The sequence below is a fragment of the Ictidomys tridecemlineatus genome, chromosome 11 (genome assembly GCF_052094955.1).
Source record: "Ictidomys tridecemlineatus isolate mIctTri1 chromosome 11, mIctTri1.hap1, whole genome shotgun sequence".
Classification (NCBI taxonomy): Eukaryota; Metazoa; Chordata; class Mammalia; order Rodentia; family Sciuridae; genus Ictidomys; species Ictidomys tridecemlineatus.
This window is the reverse complement of record NC_135487.1, coordinates 31,520,659-31,543,691: the sequence shown is the minus strand read 5'-3', so window position 1 is coordinate 31,543,691 and position 23,033 is coordinate 31,520,659. Positions and strand designations below refer to the sequence as shown.

General features: G+C 45.7%; 2 protein-coding genes and 1 long non-coding RNA gene across 7 annotated transcripts; 2 read left to right on the top strand and 1 right to left on the bottom strand.

Moving 5' to 3' along the window:
- Positions 1–14: 14 nt before the first annotated feature.
- Positions 15–5,371, top strand: Med8 (mediator complex subunit 8). 2 transcript variants are annotated; one of them, XM_013362153.4, is made up of 7 exons: positions 15–103; positions 1,357–1,475; positions 2,125–2,251; positions 2,707–2,847; positions 3,020–3,101; positions 3,457–3,705; positions 4,988–5,371. In XM_013362153.4, exons 1-7 carry the CDS (start codon positions 98–100, stop codon positions 5,050–5,052), a joined length of 789 nt encoding a protein of 262 aa, XP_013217607.1. In that variant the 5' UTR covers positions 15–97; the 3' UTR covers positions 5,053–5,371. The 2 variants fall into 2 exon arrangements, with proteins under 2 accessions (XP_013217607.1, XP_005317965.1); XM_005317908.5 differs by having other exon boundaries at positions 16–103; positions 2,107–2,251.
- On the bottom strand, positions 943–7,740 carry LOC120890745 (uncharacterized). Its single transcript, XR_013427743.1, has 3 exons — positions 7,504–7,740; positions 4,811–4,881; positions 943–1,121 (listed from the first exon to the last, which is right to left on the bottom strand). It is a non-coding gene; the product is annotated as an uncharacterized LOC120890745 (long non-coding RNA).
- Positions 7,741–7,810: 70 nt separating this feature from the next.
- On the top strand, positions 7,811–22,963 carry Elovl1 (ELOVL fatty acid elongase 1). 4 transcript variants are annotated; one of them, XM_078026096.1, is made up of 9 exons: positions 7,811–7,892; positions 8,954–9,016; positions 20,824–20,881; positions 21,065–21,255; positions 21,421–21,501; positions 21,627–21,683; positions 21,767–21,872; positions 21,954–22,090; positions 22,221–22,963. In XM_078026096.1, exons 3-9 carry the CDS (start codon positions 20,836–20,838, stop codon positions 22,440–22,442), a joined length of 840 nt encoding a protein of 279 aa, XP_077882222.1. In that variant the 5' UTR covers positions 7,811–7,892; positions 8,954–9,016; positions 20,824–20,835; the 3' UTR covers positions 22,443–22,963. The 4 variants fall into 4 exon arrangements, with proteins under 4 accessions (XP_077882222.1, XP_005317964.1, XP_077882221.1 ...); XM_005317907.5 differs by lacking the exons at positions 7,811–7,892; positions 8,954–9,016 and adding an exon at positions 18,182–18,341; XM_078026095.1 differs by lacking the exons at positions 7,811–7,892; positions 8,954–9,016 and adding an exon at positions 20,000–20,172.
- Positions 22,964–23,033: the final 70 nt, after the last annotated feature.

The window sequence follows — 23,033 nt, the reverse complement described above, 5'->3', positions numbered from 1 at the left end:
GTTCTGAGCTTTCTGATTGGTGGATGAAGCCCTCTCAGTCGCGCTAGCTGTCTGGGAAACCGGAAGAGGAAGTCGTTGCTGCAGCTGTCCCGCAGCAATGCAGGTGAGAACCCAGTTAGGTCTCCTGGCAGATAGCTAGCCCGGGATAATAAGACTGAGAGTGGCCTGGCTGATGAGAGTGAGGAGCTGGGGAGGCAGAGCCTGCGGCTGTTATGGAAAAACTGAACGGGAGATTAGGGGCGAGGCCAGCTGGAAAGGGAGCGCTGAGGCCAGTGGGGGTTGAGGCGACTGACAGGAGAAGGAAAGACTCGGCTCAGGCGAGAGCAAGGATGCAGCGCTAACCTCCTGAATGTTGGGAAGGATCAGGTTGTCATTTGGGAAAGCTGAGGATCAATCTAAGGAAAGACGGCTCAAGAAAGTGGTGGACTGACTCAGGCCCCAACTAGGCTGTTGGATGCAGACAAACAGGGGATCTGTAATTGGAGAGAAGCCCAAGGGCTGAAGGAATTGTCCGCAGAGGCCAAAAGCTAAACTATTTATAAAAATCTCAGGCTGTGGGTGGAACCCAAGGTCAAGCTCCTGTCGAGCACGCTCCCAGGTTTGCAAGACTGTTTTGCGTCATTCTTAACCAACTTGTGCCCAATAGTTGTTAAGGGTGAAGAAATGGAATAATATAGGATCGTCTGACAATGGGAAGGAAATGCTTTACAGATTCCCAGAATTTAAAATTGTTTGTCTGGCTCTCAGAAATGTGCGAGTTTTCTTGTTTTTCATTTGTCATGTACTTACACTGATAGTCTCTCAATAAATGCTCATGGGTCAACAGACTTGTGAAAGAGGCATGGGAATATTGGCAGAGATAAATGAGTGCACATTAACTCAACAAAGAGAAGGTCAAAACATCAAATGCTAAGGAGGCAGGGCCGAGAGAGAGTGCAGAGCTGGTTTTCAGAGAAAGCTTTATGTATAGGCAGATGTCCCAGAAATTGTGTTGTTGACAAGAATAGCACAAGGCAGATTCTAAGAGGAATATGGTATACATGTGCTGCAGAGGCACCCATAAGATAATGAACAGGCACTGGATCTGGTGAAATTTCTCAATGAGGAACAGTAGGGTGTACCTAAAAAAAATAAAAAAAAAATCATGAGAAGAACCATGCCTGGATTTGGGGTAATAAGAAAATCAGTTGGTAAGTAGGAAGAGTTGAGGTCAGGTGAAGGGGTTGAAAGGTCTAAGGGTTGATGCTGTCTGTAACCCAGATGCCAAAGGTAGAAAACAACTTGGCTTTTCAGCTTTATTCTGTATGTGTCACACTTTTGTGTCTCTCTGGGTAACCAACCTGTTCCTATTTGCAGCGAGAGGAGAAGCAGCTTGAGGCATCATTAGATGCACTGCTGAGTCAAGTGGCTGATCTGAAGAACTCACTGGGAAGTTTCATTTATAAGCTGGAAAACGAGTATGACCGGCTAACCTGGTAAGGGTTTCCAGGGCAAGCTGGGGAGGGCTTACTGGGTGGGGGGGCCAGGCCTCTGATGGATAGGACATTTCTAATGATGTAACCATTTATCAGTTTGTAAACATCTTTGATTTGGAAAGAGTTGGGTTGCCCAACATTGAAGTAAAGTTTGGCTTAGGGCCTCCATGGTAAGGAAGTAGAGAAAAGCTCAGTTTCCCAAGCCAAGTTGTTTTTGATCCTTACACTTGGATTTTTTTTTTTTTTTTTTCTGGTGAAGAGGCTCTCTTTGCTGGATCTCTTTCCACAGATGTGGCTTTTAGTCTTTTAGATCCAACCTACTCAGGAATAGTGGATCTTATTTCCAGGTTGGAAAGGAGAATTTTACCCAGTTTCTGAATTTTCAGTTGTAATACTATAGCTATGATTCCTATTTTGCCAGTGTTTCTCACCCCTTTCAAACAATGAACTGCCTTTTTCTGTATCTGTGTCAGAAACTGAAAGTGTGTCCTTCTTTCCTAACCCCATCATTCCTGTTAGCCAATTTGGTTCTCATCTAGGCTAGTCATAGGGCTATGAGTCTTTTGAGCCTCTTAATTATTACATTACAGGGAAGGGTTGGAACATTCTGATACTTTCTTACCACCACCAGGCCCTCTGTCCTGGACAGTTTTGCATTGCTATCTGGACAGTTGAACACTCTGAACAAGGTTTTGAAGCATGAGAAGACACCACTGTTCCGTAACCAGGTCATTATTCCTCTGGTGTTGTCCCCAGATAGAGATGAAGATCTCATGGTAAGAAGAGAAAAAAGTGTACAACTTGGGAAATTAAGTTCTTAGATGAAAGTCTAAGAATTTTTGATTGGTTATTCTAGAAGTTCTAAATGTGGGCTAATATGTGGCAGTGAGAAGGAAGGACTGCATTTTGGAGGCCTTGCTTTTTTGTCCTGGAGGTGAGAAAGCTCCAGATGCCTATATCACCAAGACTTCTTCCAGTATCTGACTTGCAAAAAAAAGTCCTTTTGTGACTTTGTCTATTCCAGTCTTTGATTAAAATGTGGCAAAGAGAGGGGTTTAATTTGCCCTTAAGTATGGTATAGATAGCCATGTGAGGAGACAGTGTTCTAAGAAGCTAGATATTGTGTTTCAAGTTGTTTTCCCTGAAAATGCACTGTTTGCCTATAGAAAGGAAATAAGGCTAGATTGAATTCTTGGAGTACATGGTAGGATCAATAAAATCTGTGTTACAGCGGCAGACTGAAGGACGAGTACCTGTTTTCAGCCATGAAGTGGTCCCTGACCATCTGAGAACCAAGCCTGATCCTGAGGTTGAAGAGCAGGAGAAACAACTGACAACAGACGCTGCCCGCATTGGTGCTGATGCAGCTCAGGTTGTACTAAGTCACTGCCCTGATGATCCCATCTCCATCCCTTGATGAGAAGCAAACATTACCACTCCTATGTAGTAGAGATACTCAATTATTGCACTAAACTGTCTCTGGAAGAAATTCTCCATAGTCATTTCCTATTTATTTTAATCACTGCACCATTTATATATTACAGAAGCAGATACAGAGCTTGAATAAAATGTGCTCAAACCTTCTGGAGAAAATCAGCAAAGAGGAGCGAGAATCAGAGAGTGGAGGTAAAGGAGTATTGGTGACAGAGGGAGACATGTATAATAAGATGACTGGAATAGCCATGGTGGTTTGGGTGGTAATAAAGTGAAGACACAGAATGAACTGCTTAGAAAAGGGTTTGCAAACATACTGCTAGCCTTTTGTGTTTAAGGCCAGCCCTGAAGCAGGTAGAAGAAATGGCAAAATGAAAAGGGAAAATTTGAGGATAGGTTGGAGGGTATTCTGACTTTTCCTCTGGACTGTGAGAGTCTAGATGATGCTGAAGTCAGAACTCCAAACCCTGGCAATCTGCAGGCCCTCCAGCTGCTAGGTTCAGACCTAGGACCAGATGTATACTTCATGGTCCTCCTTTTTCTTTAGGTCTCCGACCAAACAAGCAGACCTTTAACCCTGCAGACACCAATGCCTTGGTGGCAGCTGTTGCCTTTGGGAAGGGTCTGTCTAATTGGAGACCTTCAGGCAGCAGTGGTCCTGGCCAACCAGGCCAGCCAGGAGCTGGGACAATCCTTGCAGGAACCTCAGGATTACAGCAAGTACAAATGTCAGGAGCTCCAAGCCAGCAGCAGCCAATGCTCAGTGGAGTGCAAATGGCTCAAGCAGGTCAACCTGGTAAGGTGGCAAGGGTGGAAATGTAATTGACTTTGAACAGGGGAGTAGAGATGATCAGGATTATCTAGGCTCCCAGCATCCCCAGACCTGGGAGTTTTCTCCTTTGCATAGTGACTCAGAAAACAATTTTCAGCAGTAAAAATTCTCATCTGAAACTCTGAAGTAGGCATCCGAGAGTAAGGAACAACTTTGAGTAGGAGAAACTGCTCTCAATTTCTACCCCATTTCTTACCTCTTTCTCAACTGTCCTGTCCCATTTACTCTGGAGATTAGGTTTGTGGTCAGTGTCTCTTTGTGGGTAGAAAAATCAATGGTCAGCTAGCTGTGGAGTGCTCTCCTGTAACCCCAGTGATTTAGGAGGCTAAGGCAGGAGGATTGCTTAGGGCCACAGCAACTTAGTGAGGCCCTAAGAAACTTAGAGAGACCCTCCCTCAAAATAAAAAATAAAAAGGGCTAGGGATGTTGGTCAGTATGTAAGTGCCCCTGGGTTTAATCCCCAGTACCAAAGAAAAAAGAAAACCAGAGGTCAGACCTTACTTAATCAAGGTTATTTGGAAGATGCATCAGGAATTGACAAGGAGGCAGTTTCTTGTTCCTACTGGTATTATTTTCTTTGTATCCTGTCTCTCTTGCCTTCCTGCCTTCTCTTGTACTCACTTTTAGTAATTAAGAGAATAGTCTGGAAGAGTTCAGATGCAAGCAGCAAGAAGAGTTATTTCTTACATGCTGTCTAGGAAAAAAAGACAACAGAATCAAGAGAAAACATAGCCTTTTTTTTTTTCTTTCTTTCTTTCTTTCTTTTTTTTTGTGGTACTGGGGATTGAGCCCGGGGCACTCTACCACTGAGCTATATGCCCAGCTGTCTTTTTTTTTTTCTTTGAGCTAGGGTTTTGTTAAATTGTTCAGGCTGGCCTGAAATTTGCAATCCTCCTGCCTCCTGAGTAGCTGGGATTACAGATACGTACCACTGTACCTGGCAAGAATACAGTACTCTTACCTGTAACACTGAAAAAGGATCACACAGGTTTTTGTGTCTTTTCTAGGAGTAGATAAGCAGGACACCTCTCCCACTATTCTCCCAAATCACCCGTTTCCTCCTAGATACCTTCAGGGAGGGAGCTGGTGAAGAACCACGCCTCTGATCTCTGCCAACCAGGGTCAGATGCCACAGGGGTTCTGCAATGATAAAGGAGATGGCAGGAGGGAACCTGAGAAACGACATTTCTGATTTATTGTGAAAGTCTTGCCTTGCTTCAGATGTCTTTCTTCGTATTCCTTTTAGGGAAAATGCCAAGTGGAATAAAAACCAACATCAAATCAGCTTCAATGCATCCCTACCAGCGGTGAGTGTGAACAGCAGCCTCCAGTACCAGGTGATCTTGCACAGTTGTGCAGTCATATTACCTTTGCTCAAGGCTCACCTAGATGGGTGCAATAAACAGAACATGGGCTTTCAGCAACAGACAGAGCCCAGCTCCACTGGTGACTAGCTATATGACTTTGGGCAACAGACCTAAGTTTTCTGAACCTGTTTTCTCATTTGTAAATGGTGATGATACCTACCTCATAGGGTTGTTATGAGGATTAAAATGAGAAAATGACTGTAAAACATTTAGCACAGTATATGAAGTAATGGGTGCTCAATAAATGGTTGTTTTCATAGCCACTTCTTCACCCTGCCCTCCATAGTTCTTGATCCAGAACCCACCTGATGTGCTGCTATTCCATTGTCAATGGTGAGCTGATGAACCCAGAATCAAATAAGCCTGTGCTTATTTTGTGCTACTAGAAACAGTAACAGCCTGGATGTCCTTTGAGGCATATTGGCTCTCAGGTGTCTCCACTCAGGTTCTACCCTGTTGTCCCTCTAAGGTTCAGATGAAGAGACTTCTGGGTGGGGACAAACCTTCTACCTACAGCTGTAATGAAACTTAGGCCTGTCAATCTCTGAAGGCAAGTTAAATTCTTATATGGGAAATATGTAAAAATCCTCATCTTTTATCCCATCTTGTACACATGAAGGAGGATATCAAGGGGCCAGGCGAGACTGTGTGAGAAAGGGTTTTTCTGTAGCACATGTAAATCTCCTTCTTCCTCTTATTTTGGAGGAAGAGGTGATTGCCCTTCACACTGTCTTTAGGGTTTAGTTTGTATATAATTGTGCCTTGTTCCTGAACACTGGTCAGGATGGTTTTCCTCCATTAAATTAACTCTATGGTTTAGGTAAGAGCCAGATCAATAGTGGGAGTGGGCAGCCCAATAGCATTGCCTACTTTATAGAGTTGAAGAGCAGAGTGTGTTTGGACAACCAGCCTGTGCTGCCTTTCTCAGTACTCCTTTTTGAGCAAGTGCAGAGATTGAATCAGCTGAAGTGGACCAAAGGATTTCTCTATGAAATAAAGGTATTTAAATTGATATTAACTAGCTCAGCAATTTATGAGAGCCGATATAGGGAATCAGAGACAATTCCATTAGTGAGTGCTACAAGGCAATTCAAATTTGTTCTCTATAAAACATTAATCTTTAATTAGCTTTGCACTAGAAACCCTGAGACTTTCTTACTTCTCATCCTTCCAGCTGCCTTTCCTGTTCTGTCACACTGGTACTTTGGCCTTTGATTGGTACCAAATAGCACTCTGCCAGGCTGTGGCAGCAGAGGCCAGGACAAGTGGTCCTAGTTGTCACCTGTTGCTGTCCCAACAAGATGCGGAATGATGTCCATAAAGCTTAGTGACCACAATACACTGCAGTAGGGGAGTCCTGTCATCAGCTCTGAGGCAACACCAGACCTTTCCCCCATTTGAATAGTCTGGCCCATTAACCCAGTCACGTGTTGTTTATCTTCTCACCTTTTTCCTTCCCACTGGAAACATCAGAGCTAACTAGGATATTGGACAGAGCTCCAGCCATACTTCTATAAAACCCCTGGAGCAACTTTTGGTGACTTTCTCCTTTACTTCACCAGTGGTACCAACCCTATGTTTCTTTGTTGTCTCAGCCTGATACTGACTTCATTCACATAAAGCTATTAAAGTGGATTCTGTGTCCTCCAAGAACAAATATCCTCCTGTCCCAACAAAAATAAATGTACAAAATTATTTAAAAATAAATGTACAAAATTACCTAAATCTTTTGCCCTTAAGCAAAAGATTTTACTTCTTACTCTGGAGTGCTCATACCTAAGTATTAGTCATTCTGCGAGTACATGCTCTCTTTTCCAACCCACCCCCCGCCTGAGGTACATGCTTTCATTTCCACCTTCCACCTCTGGGTACACAAAGCTGTCACATCTCCCACTTGGGGGCCCATACAACTCAGAACCCAGAATGGAGAGAATGTATCTCTCCTAGCAGTCCCTAAGGAGGGACTGTATATGAAGTTTCCTTTGAAGAAGAGAACATTATCTGCTTACCTGCTCAGATTTAAGATTTGCAAAAGCTGACCGGTGGCCTACTCTGGTAGTTTCTGTTTCTTACTGTCCTGTTTTGCTCAGGGATTGTACTTTCTCCTACCCTTGGGGCCCAGGGAGAAAGGGATTAGGCCTTGTTTCCCAGGTTGTTTCTGGGATAGAGAAAGAAGCAACAGCTGTGAAACCTCAAGTACCACAGCACAGTTCATCCCACAAAAGATGGAGACTTATTGAATTAATGTCAGCCTAATGCCCATTGCTTAGAACCTCTCCAGTTCTACCTTGAGGCTGGGATTCGGTCATTGCTGAATCTCCTTTTCTTCATTGCCCAGGTTGCGGTGTTCTCTTCCCCTCCCTGTGTGTATTGCTTCTCTACTTAGCTGGCTTACCTTACTCAGCCATGAGCTTTTTTGGGAAATGGCTAAGATAGGTTGTAGCCAAGTACTCCTTCCCACTCCATAATGGGTTCCACCATTGGGCCTGAGCTGGAAGGGACGTTATAGCCCACCTCCTGTCATGCTGCTGGAGAAAAGAAGCTGAACTCTGCAGGAATGCCCCAGTGCAAAGCTGGGCCCCTTTCCACCTCCCCCAAGCAGCTGGAAACAACCTCTCCCTTTGTCTGAGTTTCTTGTACAGAATAATCCTCCTTATGGACAATGTATTCTCTGTGTCCCATGGACACAGGAGCCGTGTGAGCTGATCCCAGCACCAGGCAGGACGGAGGCTGAATCCTTCCAAACGCCCACCCTGGGTCAGCTCCTAGAGGAACTACTAAAGGGTGAATATTTTCTTCTGTCTGCCTCAGATTTGGGGGAATAGCCTATTGCAGTTTAGCATTGGCCAGGACCAGAGTTTTCCTTTTTTTGCTCAGCCTTGAGAGTCCACAGTGCCACTTTAAGTATGTTTGATGTGGTTTTTGCCTGAAAGTCTCAAATGCATAGGGGCACGGGGCTTGGTGGTACACTCTTGTAATCTCAGCGACTTGAGAGACTGAGGCAGGAGGATCCCAAGTTCGAGGCCAGCCTCAGCAACTTAGTGAGACCCTATCTTAAAAAATTAAAAAAGGGCTGGGGATGTGGCTCAGTAGTTAAATACCTCTGGGTTCAATCCTGTTACCAAAAAGAAAGAATAGCTAGCACTTGGAAGGGGTGTGCAGACAGTACTTTCTGATTAGAACAGAAGGCAAACTCTACCACCGATCAGGACCATGATGCTTTATCACTTTGACATGTCCCTCAGGACAAACTTTTTCTCTTCTTGTTTTTGAGCTCCCATGTATCACTGAGGCAGATCATGGGTTCTTTATGTGGTCTCTTGATAAGTTATATACTCTCAGGATATCAGCTACCATTTGCACATGGCGACTTCCCTGGGCACAGCATGGAAAAAGCTTCTGAATTCCTGGAACTTAATTTTCTTTTTCTTTTCTTTTTTTGAATTTTTTAATATTTATTTTTTAGTGGACACAACATCTTTGTTTGTATGTGGTGCTGAGGATTGAACCTGGGCCACACGCATGCCAGGCGAGCACGCTACCGCTTGAGCCACATCCCCAGCCCCTGAACTTAATTTTCTTGCCTGAGTGATCCCAGAGATCTTTCTAGCTTATCAGGCTCTGACAGTAATTCTCAAGCCTCTGGTCCCCAGGAATATTTTTGTTTTCTTCACTGTAGGACCATGATACTTAGATAGGCCACTATTTTCCTAAATTTACCCCTAAGTCTCTCAGACTGCTATAAACTGCTCTATAGTTTATAGAGCTCCAAAGATCCCTCTCTGTTGCCTACAACTTTATATATCAGCATCCTTCTAGATCATTTTCCTGGCCCTGTTTTCTAGGTTTCATATCATTCTCTGGTGAAGATCCATCAAAGAGGTGGTTAAGTTACCGAAGAGGTACAGGTATGACAGTGGTCACCTTCCCACTCTGACATCTCTCTTTTTTCTGGGAAAGAGATTTGTAAAGAGAGACTCCTTTGGTATAGGCAAGAAATTGTACTTTTTAATGACAGTAACGTTCTTTTTTTTTTTTTTTAGAGAGAGAGAGAGAGAGAGAGATTTAATTTATTTTTTAGTTTTCGGCGGACACAACATCTTTGTATGTGGTGATGAGGATCGAACCCAGGCCGTACGCATGCCAGGCGAGCGCGCTACTGCTTGAGCCACATCCCCAGCCCAGACAGTAACCTTCTTTACTAGATGAAATATAAAATTTTCTGGGCCTTTTCCTCCTCTCTCTGCTACTACACTGCCTTTTCTCACTCTCACCCTAATTTCCTAGTTTGTGCTCCATTTGATTCTTCATCGTGTTTGCCCACACCCCACATGTAGACCATCCTTTGTTCTTTTTGCTAATTTTCCTGGGCAAAACCTATTGTCATGGACCTAGTTAATGTTGTTTTAGTTAGTATCTCTTCCATATTAAAAATCCTTCTTGACCCTGTATACTCTCTCACTAGCTCACTCACAGGCATGCTCTTGGAAAAAAGAGCCTATAACAACCACCATCTCTTCTACCTTCCTATGTTTCAGCCCCTGTAGTTGGGCTTCTGCTTCCACCATTTTTATGAAACAATATCAAAGACTGTTGTTGATCTAATGGCTAAATAATGAGTTTTCCCCAATTCTTATATTAATATCTCCATTGCATTTAACAATGCTAACTATTTCCTTTACGTCTCTCTCTCCCTATTTGGCTTGTATGGCATACGTTGTCCTTGTTCTTCCACCTCTTTATACATTCCTCCTCTGCAGTTTTTGGACTTCTATACTTCTGCTTGCTTCTTGAATGTGGCTATTCTCTGGAGCTTGTTCTCAACCTTCTTTTCTTCTTATGTTACCCACTTTCTCTGTGACCACCATTTTATGTGCATAAGTCAAACTAAGTTTTACTTTTAGTCCAAACCTCTGCTAAGCTGCAGATTCTAGTTGGGCATCTCTACTCACATGATCCACAGGTACCTCAGGTTATAGATGTCTAAATCCAGTCATCTTTTCCTCTGTATCTGTTTCTCTTCTAGTTTTTCTGGGTGTTACCTAAGCCATGAATATGGAAGCCATTCTAATCTATTCTCCTTCCATGTTCCCAGCTAGTCCCCCTTTATAGCAAATCAGACACCAAATCCTATCAAATTCTCTCTTCAATATCCATCCATCCTGTCCCTCTGAGTCTCTCCATAAAATTATTATTCAGACTCCCTATCCCCAGATCTTAACAAATCTCATCCCATACTCCCTTGATTAAAATCCTTTTGATAGTTCAGCCCCCTTTTCTCAAACTAGAGTCCACATAACCTGGCAGATTAATAGGCATACTGAAAGTCACAGGATAAAATTATCCTAAAATTTTCATTTGAGGGTAAATAATTTAAAGTGGAATGGAAATTTAGCATGCATGCACTAGTAAGAGGAAATAGATGTCAAAAGAATTCCTGCTAGTCTGAAGGGCTTCAAGCTAAGACACCACATTCCCTGGGGATTTTTTTTTTTTTTTGAGTCAGGGACATAACATTCATTCAATGGAAAAGTTTTAAAAGTAACTCACATTTCCTGGAAAGACAAGTAAGATTCTGTGATCTAACCCCTGCCTCCTCCTGACTTATCCTCTACATTGTCTTGCTCTCTACTTAATTCCAAAAACCATACAAACTGCTTACAGTTTCCTGAATGTAATAGGCTCTTTCAAATCTCTATTCCTTTATCCACACTGTTCCTCTGCTTTGCTCTATTGTTCTGTCTGACTAATACCCAATTATCTTTCACAATTCATCTCACAAGTCACCCCCCAGTGAAGCTTTCCATCGTCCCAGTCTGTTCACAACTCAACACCACTCTCACCAGGAAAGGTCAGTTACCTCCTGTTTTATGCTCCTCTTTTGTACCTTGTACACTGCATATTCTGGCTCCTGCTGCACTTTATTGTCCCTCAAGTTTAAGCACACTGAACTGTTAGAGTTTGAATCAGTTCTCCCACCTGAGAACTGACTGATCTTTGGCAAGATAATGTGTGTGTCTTGTGTACTATAGCATCTGGCCCATCATAAACACTACCAGTGTTAGTGCCACTATAATTATTTCTGTTATGATTTGACTTCAGAGAGGTAGTCTAAAATAACATTTTGGTTGAAAGAGCAGGTTCTAGTGCCAGAATTGCCTGGGTTCATGTCTTACCCCAGCCACTTACTAACTGTAATCTTGGGCAAGTTAATTTATCTATGACTCTTATTTTCTTATTTCTGTGAATAATAATAATAGTGGCAATTTCATGGGGTTGCTGCAAGGTTTAAGTGAGTTAAATGCTTAGAATGGTGCCTGGGAGTAGGAGGAATTCAGTATACATTAGCTGTCCCCAGTGTAGCAGCTAGAAATTTGCTCTCAGTAATTGTTGCTTGAATAAATGATTGACAAATCCCTCTAAGAGGTTGTAACCTCTCCCTCTGCACTCCCTGTGCTGATGCTCAGGAACTGTCCTCAGGAGACACCTTTTGTGCAGAATTCATTCCCTATGATAACTCCCTAGCAACTAGTGCAGAGGGGATACGAGGATATTTTTACATTGGATTGCCTGACATGATGAATCAATTTTTAATCTAATTTCTCCCACTTATTTGTTGTCTGTGTTTTTCTCTTAAGTCCCAGTTTGGTATTAAATTGTGTTATTTCAGTTTGAGCACAAATTACAAGCTCCCTCACCATTTTTCATCATTTCTGAATAGTATTTCCTCGCTGTTCAAACCAGTTAAAGGCTCAGTTCCAGTCCTTCTATATTCTCTCCCAGAGGGACCCTTCATCACTCACAGTTTATCTCTCTGCAGTTGTGATGAGTCCCTGCCTCCCTTGTCTGGGCTTGCCAGTTGGGGCTCAAGTCTTCCTGATTGGCTATGTGTAATTCACTGGATCAGAACCAGAGTTCCATGCTTGCTTCTCTTCCCCTCAAACTCATTACCAGTCCTTCAGACTGTATTTTATGGCACCTTTCACCATTCTTTTTTTTTAAATATTTTTAGTTGTACATGGACACAATACCTTTATCCCTGAGCTACAACCCCAGCCCCTTCTACCATTCTTACCACTTTGCTTTTAAGTGCTCTGTTATAGTCATAAGAAAATAAATATCCACAGGCTATATGCTGCCTCACCCCTCCGTGACTTGACATGTTGTACCCACTTGGAATGTCTGCCTTCTCTTTACTGCTTCTACCTGGTAGAAAATTCATCCTTCCAGTTCAAGTGTCACTTGCTCCTGTAAAATCTTCATAACCTCTTCCCTGTATACTTGATCATTCTTCAACTACCTCTCCTGTACCTCTACTCACTTCTTTATAGCACTCAAAATTCTATGGTAATTTATTTTTTATAAGTTCAATTCCTGGCCTGGATACTTACCCACATATGACCTTAGGCAAGTTGCTTTACTTCCAAGAACCTTAGTTGCCACCTCTGTAAAATAGTATTATAGTACTGACCTCAAAAGTATGGAGCATATTTCAAATAAAATTCAAACCTGTAAGTACTCTTAATTTTCTATAGGATTAAATCCAAGCTTCTCAGAAGGGCATACAAGGGCCTTCCAGCAAACTGTCAATGCTATTACTCTATTCTCTCTCCTGAGAAATCATTTTTGTCTGGTGATATATTGGACTGTTCTGATTGTGACACATTACAATTAAATTAGTTTAACCAAAAAAAAAAAATAAAGACCCAATCATATTTGGGTTATGCAAATGATTTTAGATGGGCTCAGAGGCTCAAATGTCTGAGCTCTGTCTCTGTATTTCTCCATTCCACATCATTATATCTCATCTCATGGAAAAACTTTGGGTTTGCCAGGGTTAAATGCCATTTAGATTGGATTAATGGGGGCATGGGGAAGGACACCAGGATTAATGAACTAGAGGAGTCTAGGAGGAAAACCTTAAATGAAAGCGGAGATTGGAGAGTGAATACAGCCTTCACAGTATGCTTTGTATGTTTTCATCTATTCAGAGAATCCTGAGATTTCTATTTTTTCTCCTGTCCCTTCCTTTCTCCTGAACTTAAAATTACTGTTTCTGTTGCCTGCTAAAATGCACCATCTCACCTCAAACTCAGGATAACCCAGATTGCTTTCTTTTTCTCCATTTGCTCCATGTGAGTTATCCAACTTGCCAGTCTTGGTTAGTTTGGGATCCTCTCTCTGCTCTTCCCCCACTTTCCACCGTTGGTCTAGGTCAGGCCTTATTGTGTCAGGGCAGTTCCGCTGTGGGGATCCCCAGCTGGTCTCTTGATAATAAACCTACTGTCACCGGGTTTGTCTTTCAAAACCTAACCGGGGTCATATCAGCCTCCTATGCAATCTTCAGGGACATTCCCTGTACAAATTAAATTCTTCACTTTTTATCCAAAACACTTCATGATTTCAAGCTAATCTACCTTTAACCTTCTATCATAGGAAGGCCTTTCATTCACCACATCTTTTAGACACACTGAGTCCCTTCCGTTACAGTGTGCCTGTCCTTGCTTTCCTGAGTTGGTTTCTTTGTCCCTGTATTTTCCTCAGCCAGAAATACTTGTGTTGCTTCCACCTTGCTTGCTATGCGATCTTGAGCAAACCCCTCAACCTCTCTGATTCTATTATTCTGCTAAGAGGCAATAATTGCATTGACCTTATAGGAGTCAAGAGCATATGGTAAGCAGTTGGCTGCATGATTTTCAGAGAATGTACTCTTGGCCCTTCTCACACATATTCTGGGTCTTTCTAGCTCCTTCATCCTGATAACCTGCCCTGGTTGTTTCCTAACAAAAAGGCTCCCCTCTTCTCTCTCCAGAGCTTTTCCTGCAAGTTTTGTCTCATTCCGTCCTTCTTCCTGAGTTTCTTCAGTTCAAGGAACATGAAATGATATCTACAATGTATGGCACTGGCTATCCACTGATGGATCAGACCTTTCCCTGACTTTTTAGGGGTCCAAGCATGCCTTCAAATACCAAATGATGAGTGTTACATATAGTCTCTCTCTTCTGGCCAGATGTCTTTCCAGACCCAATCCCTTCAGCCAAGATCTCAGGCAGAGGACGCCAGTTAGCTGACTGAGGCACAGGGATGCACAGAATGATTAACTGGTGAACCCTTTGCCCTCATCTTTGTTCCCTGTCCTCTTGGGCTTACCCTCCCTTCAGCTTCTCTGTATGGGTACTATGTAGGAAATGCTCCTTGTCTTTTACAGGATGGGGATGGGAGAAGTTTGAATGCCACCCAGAGGCTGCTTTCATTCCCACCTGTACTTCTATGGCCCTCACCAAAAACCCTCAGGTCCTGTTGTTCTTAGCCGACTGCCTGTGAGTCCCCATTTACTATTCCTTCCTCTGTTCCACCCACTCACTCACTCATGAAAATGCAGGAATGTTTTTTTCCATTTCTTCCTGTCATTTCTACTTCTCTGACCCTTTTAATTTTTGTGCTAATACAGAGCCTCAAACAATCATGGGAGCAGAGTTGATAGAGTTCGTACAGGTGATATTTTTCAGGCTGGACCCTTGGAGAAACTCCGCTGGTTTACCTTCTGGGAAAAGTAAACAGAAGGGCCCCTTCAAGAGAAGTGAATGGAGAGTGAGTCATACAAGGTGGAACTTTGAAGTCATCACTTCACTTCCCATGAGTCAGGAAGACTCTAGGAAGGATGTGGAATTTTAGCTGTTGGACTGAGTATTCTTTCCCCATACCGTGGGCCTTCATTCTTATCAAACCTGTGGATTCAGTTTCCCTAGTTCATTAGCCCACTGTGGTTTGGTTTTCCTTGTATCCAGGTGGAAGAAAGCATGGCCTTGAACCTAGTTTTCCTGCAGATTCCAAAGAGTCCCATTTCTGCTGTCATGCCTCCCATTTCCTGAGCTGGGTTGGGGAGCATCCTCTTCACAGTCTCCCATCTAGAGAGGCCAGTATCTCTGCCCAGTGCTTGTCATCAGCTGCACCAGACTTTTACCATTTTTCAGAAACTCCTCATCCTATAATCCTGTTCAGCGAATGCCTCACCTTCAGACAAAAGAGAAAATAGACTCCTTCAAATAAAAACTCCCTCGGTCTCCTTCCAACCCACTGACAGATACTCTTCTCTTCCACATATTTTAGTCTGCAAGGTATAGCCAAAGACCAATCCCGCCACGTGTGTTGGAGCTCAACGCCTTGTTCTACACAGTATATAAACATGCTCCAGCCTCTTCCTATTGGAAACAACCCTTAGGATCAATCTGGTGTTGAGAACCACATGCTGATATTTTAAAAGTTCCCCAGCCGTTGCTGAAAATATAAACAATAAAATCCAAACGTCTTACCAGGGCTACAAGGCTCTTCATAAACTAACTCCTGCCTACATTTCCTACCTTTACCAATGTGCACTCTGAGCTGGAGTGCTACCAAACTACTTACAGAGTTGCCCAAACCTGCCATATTTTTTGCTTCTGTGTGTATGTGTGTGTCCTTCTTGGAAAGCATTTCCCTGCCATCTAGAAAGTGCTCTAATGTTCAACTTTAGTGTCATTTCTTTGAAGTCTTCAAAAGTAACCTTCGTGCTGTGTGAAGGCGCCCCCCCTTCCCCCATGGGTTTATCTCTTACCACATACAACTCTAGTTGTTCATGGATATGCTCATCTTCCCCACTGGATGGTGAGTGAGTGTAGGAACTACAGAGCCATGGAAATGCCACTTGGTAGACTTGAGTCTATATTAGATATTGGAAGATGCTTTCTCTCAGGAGCAGGACAAGGCTGAATAAAGTGTCTTTGAGTACATTCATTCATGTAGGCACTCAACATTTACTGAGGACTTGCCATGGTCATTTACCAATGTAATCCAGGTGAATAAATCTATAGATGAAGAAGTATCCTGTCACTACTTTGTCTGGCCTCTGGAACAGTCTCATCATCTATAATAGTCTGCTTTGTCTATCTATAGTGGACTCTCATGACAGACACTTAAAACCCCTCAGTTTTCTCAGAACAGTTCTTTGCACACAGTAAGTGTTTAGGAAATATTTTAAATGAATGCTCACAAATCCATATACAAATATGTACCTTCTTCATATATGGGCTTCTTCCCCACTTTGCTAGTTAAATGTTGAGACAGAAACAATGCTACGTATTTCACATGGGTTATCTCCTTTAATCTGCACAATAATTCTATGAAATAGGTATTGTTATGGTTCCCATTTTATTGAGGTTTCAAAATTTACCTAAGGTCATATAAGTACCAATTGAAACATTAAAAATCAGGACTTTGGAGTCAGGTGTGACCTCAAAGCCACTAGAATATATCTGGAAGACATTAGGACTTCAATAAATATTTATTGGCTCCATGAATACTGCTTTCAAGTGGAGGGGAGTGGAAAGGTTTTTGAATTATTTCCCTTCCTACTAGATTCTGGGTCCCTTGGTCTCTTTCCTTTTTCACATTGTCCCATTCACTCTAACATCCACTCAGAAAACATTATAAAGGTTCAGCTGAGTGGGTCAGATGATAGGTTGTATTGATACTTGAGATGACTCAAGTATTGCCCCTGTTGAGAGGAGCTTGTAGTTGGGGTTGAAAATTACATTAGAGTAAAATCATGGGAGGAAGAGAGAGTGACTTACTGGCTGGGAGACTGGATTGTGCTTTTGTGCTGAGCCAGTGGGTAAGGCTCGAGGGTAAGGGAGTATGAAAGACATCTTGGAGGATGGTAAAGCACTGGTATGACTCAGGAGGGTGACAGGTAGAGTAAGAAGACTAGGTAGGGACTAGATCAGGTTGAACCCTAGCATACAATGCTAAGGAGTATGAGTTCTTTGAATACTTGGATTCTTTTGCCATTTTCTTAAAAGTGCAGGTACTAATGGGTTGGGTTAGATCTGTACTTTAGCTTTTACTTCTTATCTAAGTCTAGGATGAAAATCCCATGTGGCTACATCCCATCATTTATGAACATAGTATTCCTCCCAGCTACCATCTTTCCTGAGTTCTCTCAATTCTGTCCACATTCACAGCATCCAATTTTACAAGCAGTTATTGGATCACTGTATGCAAAGCACTGGCCAGGAGCTGCTGGAGGTATAGGTTTCATGAAACTAAGTTTCATGAAACATGGTTCTTGGCCAGAATAGTTAAGTCTAGTTGATGAATGTGAGAGGATCAAGCCAGGTAGTATAGAGCTGACAAATACGGAGAGATATAGTACCTCTTGAGAAGTTTCCACATAGACAACGTGTTTCCTCCAATTTTATCAGGTTCTTCCCAGGTCCTGCTGTTGTCTTTCACTTGGTCTCTCTTCCTTACCCTCCCTGGTCACCTAGACTATAAACCCTGAGTCCAAGGACACTGTCAACAGAACCTAACATGGTCTTACACATTGTAGGGAGTCAATGTATATTTGATGAATGATTGACACAAACCTGATAATAGTCTTGAAATCTTCAATTTCTCCTCTGCTTCTAGAATAAAAATCAGACTGCCCCTTTGGTCTTCAAGACCTTCTAGGTTATGTCACAGCCAACTTCACTTCCTTTTTCCCCTTTCACTACCTTGAAGGCCAGTTTAGCCAGTGATTCACAATTCTTGCCCGGGGCCACTTGTATTCTCCCACCTCCGTTCCAGGAAATCCTCTTGGCGGCTCCTAATGCTAGGACTCATCCAAGTTTATAGGATCGGTGAGAAGGCATCGGTAGCCAGTTGCTCCCTCCCGCTAAGCCCTCCCAGCCACCCCAATAAACCCCTAGCCCGCCTGGCCAGCCGGGCCCCCTTCGAGAACAGGGCTGAATCCTAGAACTTCCTCCCAGAGTCCTAGCAGGGCCTGCCGTCAGACGGCAGGTGTTTGTTGGTGGACTGGTCAGAGGGCCGAGGATGGGACCCGTCGGGTGCTGGACGTCAGAAGAAGCAGGGTGCTCCCAAGGTGGACCAGGCCGCAGGCACCAGCCGCGGCGGGCTGGGAGATGCGAGGGAAGGGGTGGGGAGCCGGGCTGGGTGTGCTTCCTGCCCCGGGATCTGGCGGCCCGCCCCTGCCCCCGCCCCTGCGGCCCAGCCGGCGCTGGACGGCCCCTCCTGCCTGGGCTGGTCGCCCAATCAGCAGGCGCCCCCCGCCCGGTCCGCCCCCTCCCCCTCTGGTGACAGAAAGTCGGCCCAGCAGATGAGGAAGTGGCAGGCAGGATAGCCCTGGGGACTGCTCTCTGGCCCTGCTCCCCCCACCCCCTGAGTCCTCCACCGCTGTCCGCCTGGCCCCCACTGGTGAGTCTGGACCTTCCACAGCTCCCCACGTGCCGGCGCCCCCTGCCTGGCAGGCCCGGCTAGCCTTGCCCTGCCCTGCCCTGCCCTGCCCAGGGTATGGGCGAGGCTGTTCCTGGGGCGAGTGGGTGGGAGGTCCCAGCTCCTGGGGCCGGGCTTCGCCAGCTCCCTCCCTCCCTGCCCCCCTCCGCCCTGGCCCCCCGTTTGCTCACACCTAGGCCTTTCTCCACCACCTTTTGGTCTTGGCCCTCTCCCTCCCCTCCTCTCTTCCTTTCCCCTTCCCCTTCCTTTGCCATATCCTTTTCCCTTCCATCCATCTTAAGGGAAGGAAGGAAGGAACCGGCTAAGCTCCCCTGTGAGGGACACACCCAGATTTTCCTCAAGCTTGTGGAGAGGTCCTTCCCAGAGGCCTGGAGTCCCTCCTGACCTCCAGGGTGCCTGTTCGAGTGCGTGGGGGTGAACTTGAGGCTGGTGGTTGAGGGAGATAAGGAGCTCGCATGTGCCAGAGAGGAGCTGTGTGAGAGCACACGCCTAAGGCTTAGGCCCTGCCACAGCATAGGCCACCAACAGAGTCACTGTGCATGAAGAAATGAGGAGTGTCGCCCGCCAAAACATATCCGTGTATTAGGGAGGTGCATGTCTGCATATGGTGTGAGTGGTCAGATGTTCTCTCACCTCCTAGTAGCTCAGCCATGTGTGAGTAACTTCAGCGCGTGGGCCTGAGCCTGAGCCACTGAGCATATGCTTTTGCACACAGTGCCCTGGGGCTGTGCAGGGTGGTATGTGAGTGCCAGTACCAGTGCAGTCTGGAGCAGGCGTGAGAGTGCATGTCATAGTCCACGGAGGCCTGTTGGGGTGGTGTGTGAGGCAGGGCATTTGTGGCCAGTAGGAGGTGTGTAGGTCCTGTGGATGTGTGCTAGTCCTTAGAGCTGGGCGCATGTTGTAAGAGTGTGTATGTAGAAGGCAGGGCTTGGAGACTGACCATGGTGGGTGTGCAGAAGGGTGGGATGACCTGCAGGCTTGGGGAATCCCTGTGAGATTTGTGTGTGAGAGGGGCTCACACAGCCTCTGTTGGATATCAGAATGTGTATGTCTTCATGGAGCACTGTACAAGTTGTCCTCTGGATGGAGGAAACTGGGAGCACCTGCTGCCCTGGCTTTTGAGAGATTGCCTGGTCCCTCTGGGACAGTCTTATAGAGTCCCAGACTCTCCTGGGTCTAGGCAGAGGTTTTTGTGTCCCTATGAGCCCTCCCCCGACATTCCTTTGGCCTTTGAGGGGGAGGGGGCCTAGCCCATTGGGATCCCTCCCAGAGGGAGGGGAAGATTCCTGAGACCTCCTCCACTCCCCACCTCCTCACATGCCACTGGCTTCCTTGCCCCTCCCTGGAAAGGAAAGGTTCTTGTACCCATTCTGAAGTAGGACAAACTGAGAATTCATGGCTGGTTTGGGAGAGGATGCTGGGTGTGGATTTTTAGCAATCTTTGGGCCAAGGCTGGGACCGGGGCCAGGAGAAGTTTCTGGAGAACCTAGGACCTTAGCTTATCTAGCTGGTCCAGAGTGGTGGGTGGTGAGTTTGGGGCTTTACTTGACTTTCCCAATCCTGGTGGTTCCTGCTCCCCTAGGCACTGACCTGTGGCCTGGACCCACCCTCCATCCCATGCCCAATACAGCGGGGGCGGGCAGAGGGCGGGGCTCCTGCCAGATCTAGTCAGACAGGTGGAGCCGCTGGGGCAGGAGTCTCACAAGAGCCAGGCTGCCAGAGAGGAAGGGCTTTGCAAGAGAAGAGAGCCCAGCAAGCCTACAAGGAGAGGGGAGGAGAAGAGAGGCTGGAGGTGAGAGCCCTGGAAGGCAGAGGGGAGACCTAGGGAAGAGGAAGAACCACAGACCAGTAAGGTTCTGGAAGGGACTGGGGAGGTGAGAATCTTGGCAGGGGAGAGGAGGGACCCTGGGGAGATGAGAGATCCAGAAGGGACTGGACTGGAGGGGAGGATAGATTGAAAGGGAGAATCCCTGAAGAGAAGAATTTCCTCTTATAGCTGGGGAAGTGAGAGACTTTGACAAAGAAGGGTGAAGAGGTTCACTGGTTCACTGGTTCACTGGCGTTGAACTCTCTGTTGGTGAGAAGGGAGGGCTCTAGAAAGGGACCTGGAATTGAGAGGAGGGGAGGCCAGGAAGTAAAACTGTCTGAAAAGGCACCGAGAGGAGAGTAAAGTCTGCAGAGGAGAGGACCAGTGGAATAGCTCTCCCCCAGGCAGGCAGGATGTGTGGGAGCAGATGCCCTCACCAAACTGCCTCCTCTTCCCTCAGACCCCAACAATTCCTTTTACTGTGATTCTGTCCTTTTCTCAAAGAGGCATCAGAATTGTTCTGTGTCTTTAACCTGTTGTCTGGTTCTGTGTCTTATCTTCGTGGGTCAGGTGTGGGCTGGGGATACAGACAGGATGTGTACCTGTCTGACGTCCATCCTCCATCCCTCCCTACAGTCCCTATCCAGGATGGAGGCTATTGTGAACTTGTACCACGAGATGATGAAGTGTGCAGGTGAGATGCTATCCAGCAGCCCTTCCCTCCCTTCTTTTCAGGGATCCTGGGATTTAGGGCTTTGTCTTAATGGAGAGTCCCTATGAATCCCTTGACCCTTTGTGACCTGACCTGAAAGGTATAGATCTGGTGAGGTTCCTTTGAACCTGTGACCCTTCCTGACTCCTTGACATTCATTTACAGATCCCCGGGTCCAGGGTTACCCTCTGATGGAGTCCCCTCTGCTAATGACCTCCATCCTCTTGACATACGTGTACTTTGTCCTCTCACTTGGACCTCGCATCATGGCCAACCGGAAGCCCTTTCAACTCCGAGGTTTCATGATTGCCTACAACTTCTCATTGGTGGCACTCTCCCTCTACATTGTCTATGAGGTGGGCCTGGATGTCTAGGCTTTAATTCCTGCCAGCAGGATAAGGGGTGGGCCAGAGGAGCAGAGCATCTCTCCTTTCCAGAGATTCAGATTCATTTCTTCAGCTAGAGATGGGAGGGATTGCTGGGAGAGGGAACTCTGGTGGTCTAATTCACACTCTTCATAGTTCCTGATGTCTGGCTGGCTGAGTACCTACACCTGGCGCTGTGATCCTGTGGATTATTCCAACAGCCCTGAGGCTATTAGGGTAAGTAAATAGGGGCTGGGATTAGGTCTTAATCAATGACTTGAGCCCATGGCCTAGTCTAGAGAGGCTCTTGAAACAGTCGGGGGTGGGGGGATCCCAACACTGCCTTGATTGACTTTTTGCAGATGGTTCGAGTGGCCTGGCTCTTCTTATTCTCCAAGTTCATTGAGCTAATAGACACGGTAAGTTGTTATGAGATATATGAACTGGGGAGGTGAGGAAGAAAAGCCCCTGGCTCTGAACACCTCCCTGAACTCTTTTTCAGGTGATCTTTATTCTCCGGAAGAAAGATGGGCAGGTGACCTTCTTGCATGTTTTTCATCACTCAGTGCTTCCCTGGAGCTGGTGGTGGGGGGTAAAGATTGCCCCAGGTAAGTATTCAAGACCATTGGAGGAGTGAGCACTGGGAACCAGAGGCTCAACTCTCCTAACCGTTTTACTCTCTCCCACAGGTGGAATGGGGTCTTTCCATGCCATGGTAAACTCCTCTGTGCATGTTGTCATGTACCTATACTACGGATTATCTGCCCTTGGCCCTGTGGCTCAACCTTACCTTTGGTGGAAAAAACACATGACAGCCATTCAGCTGGTAAGGGGTCTGCTGGCCTATAACCATCTCAACATTCCTAGTCTAGATCCTTTTTGTGTAACCTATCTCACCTTTGACCCTATCCCTCCAGTCCTTACTTAACCCATGCCTTTCTCTGTCCTTGTCCTAGATCCAGTTTGTCCTGGTCTCGCTGCACATCTCCCAGTACTACTTCTTGCCCAGCTGCAACTACCAGTACCCAGTCATTATCCACCTCATCTGGATGTATGGCACCATCTTCTTCATTCTGTTCTCCAATTTCTGGTATCACTCTTATACCAAAGGCAAGCGCCTGCCCCGTGCACCTCAGCAAAATGGAGTTCCCAGTATTGCCAAGGTCAAGGCTAACTGAGAAGTGTGGCCTAGATAGATGCCCACCTAAGTGCCTCAGGACTGCACCTTGGGCAGCATCCTTCAGTGTCCTCCCCACCTACACCTGTGACCAGGGCTCAGGAGGTCAGGACTGAACAGGGGACTGGCCCTGCCCCCTGCCCACAGCTGGTCTACAAGGGCCACTGCTTCCATTCCTCACACTTCTGTCGGACAGCTCCAGGGATGTGGCCTCATTGCCCTCTGGCATTTCAGAGTTGGGGGCTGAAAGGGCTGGACATTTACTTCCCCCTCTCTGCTTTAAACTTGGGAGAGGAACACTCAGGGCTGGCCCCCACCAGGGTCTTGTGGCCTTTTTCCTCACACTGAAGAGGTCAGCAATAATCTGTCACTATGGACCCAGGCTCCCTCCCTCCACCCCACACTGAAGCAGGAGCTTCTGGGCCAAAGGTCAGGGTATGTGGGGGGGGGGGGATGCTGGGAATGTAGCCTGTGGAGGCTACTTACTCACTTGTGTCTTAATTAAAGTGACAGAGGAAACCACCAAGGCTTTGTGTGTACATGTGTGAGTGGAACTACAAACAGGAGGTTTCTCACAGGAGAGAGGAGCCCC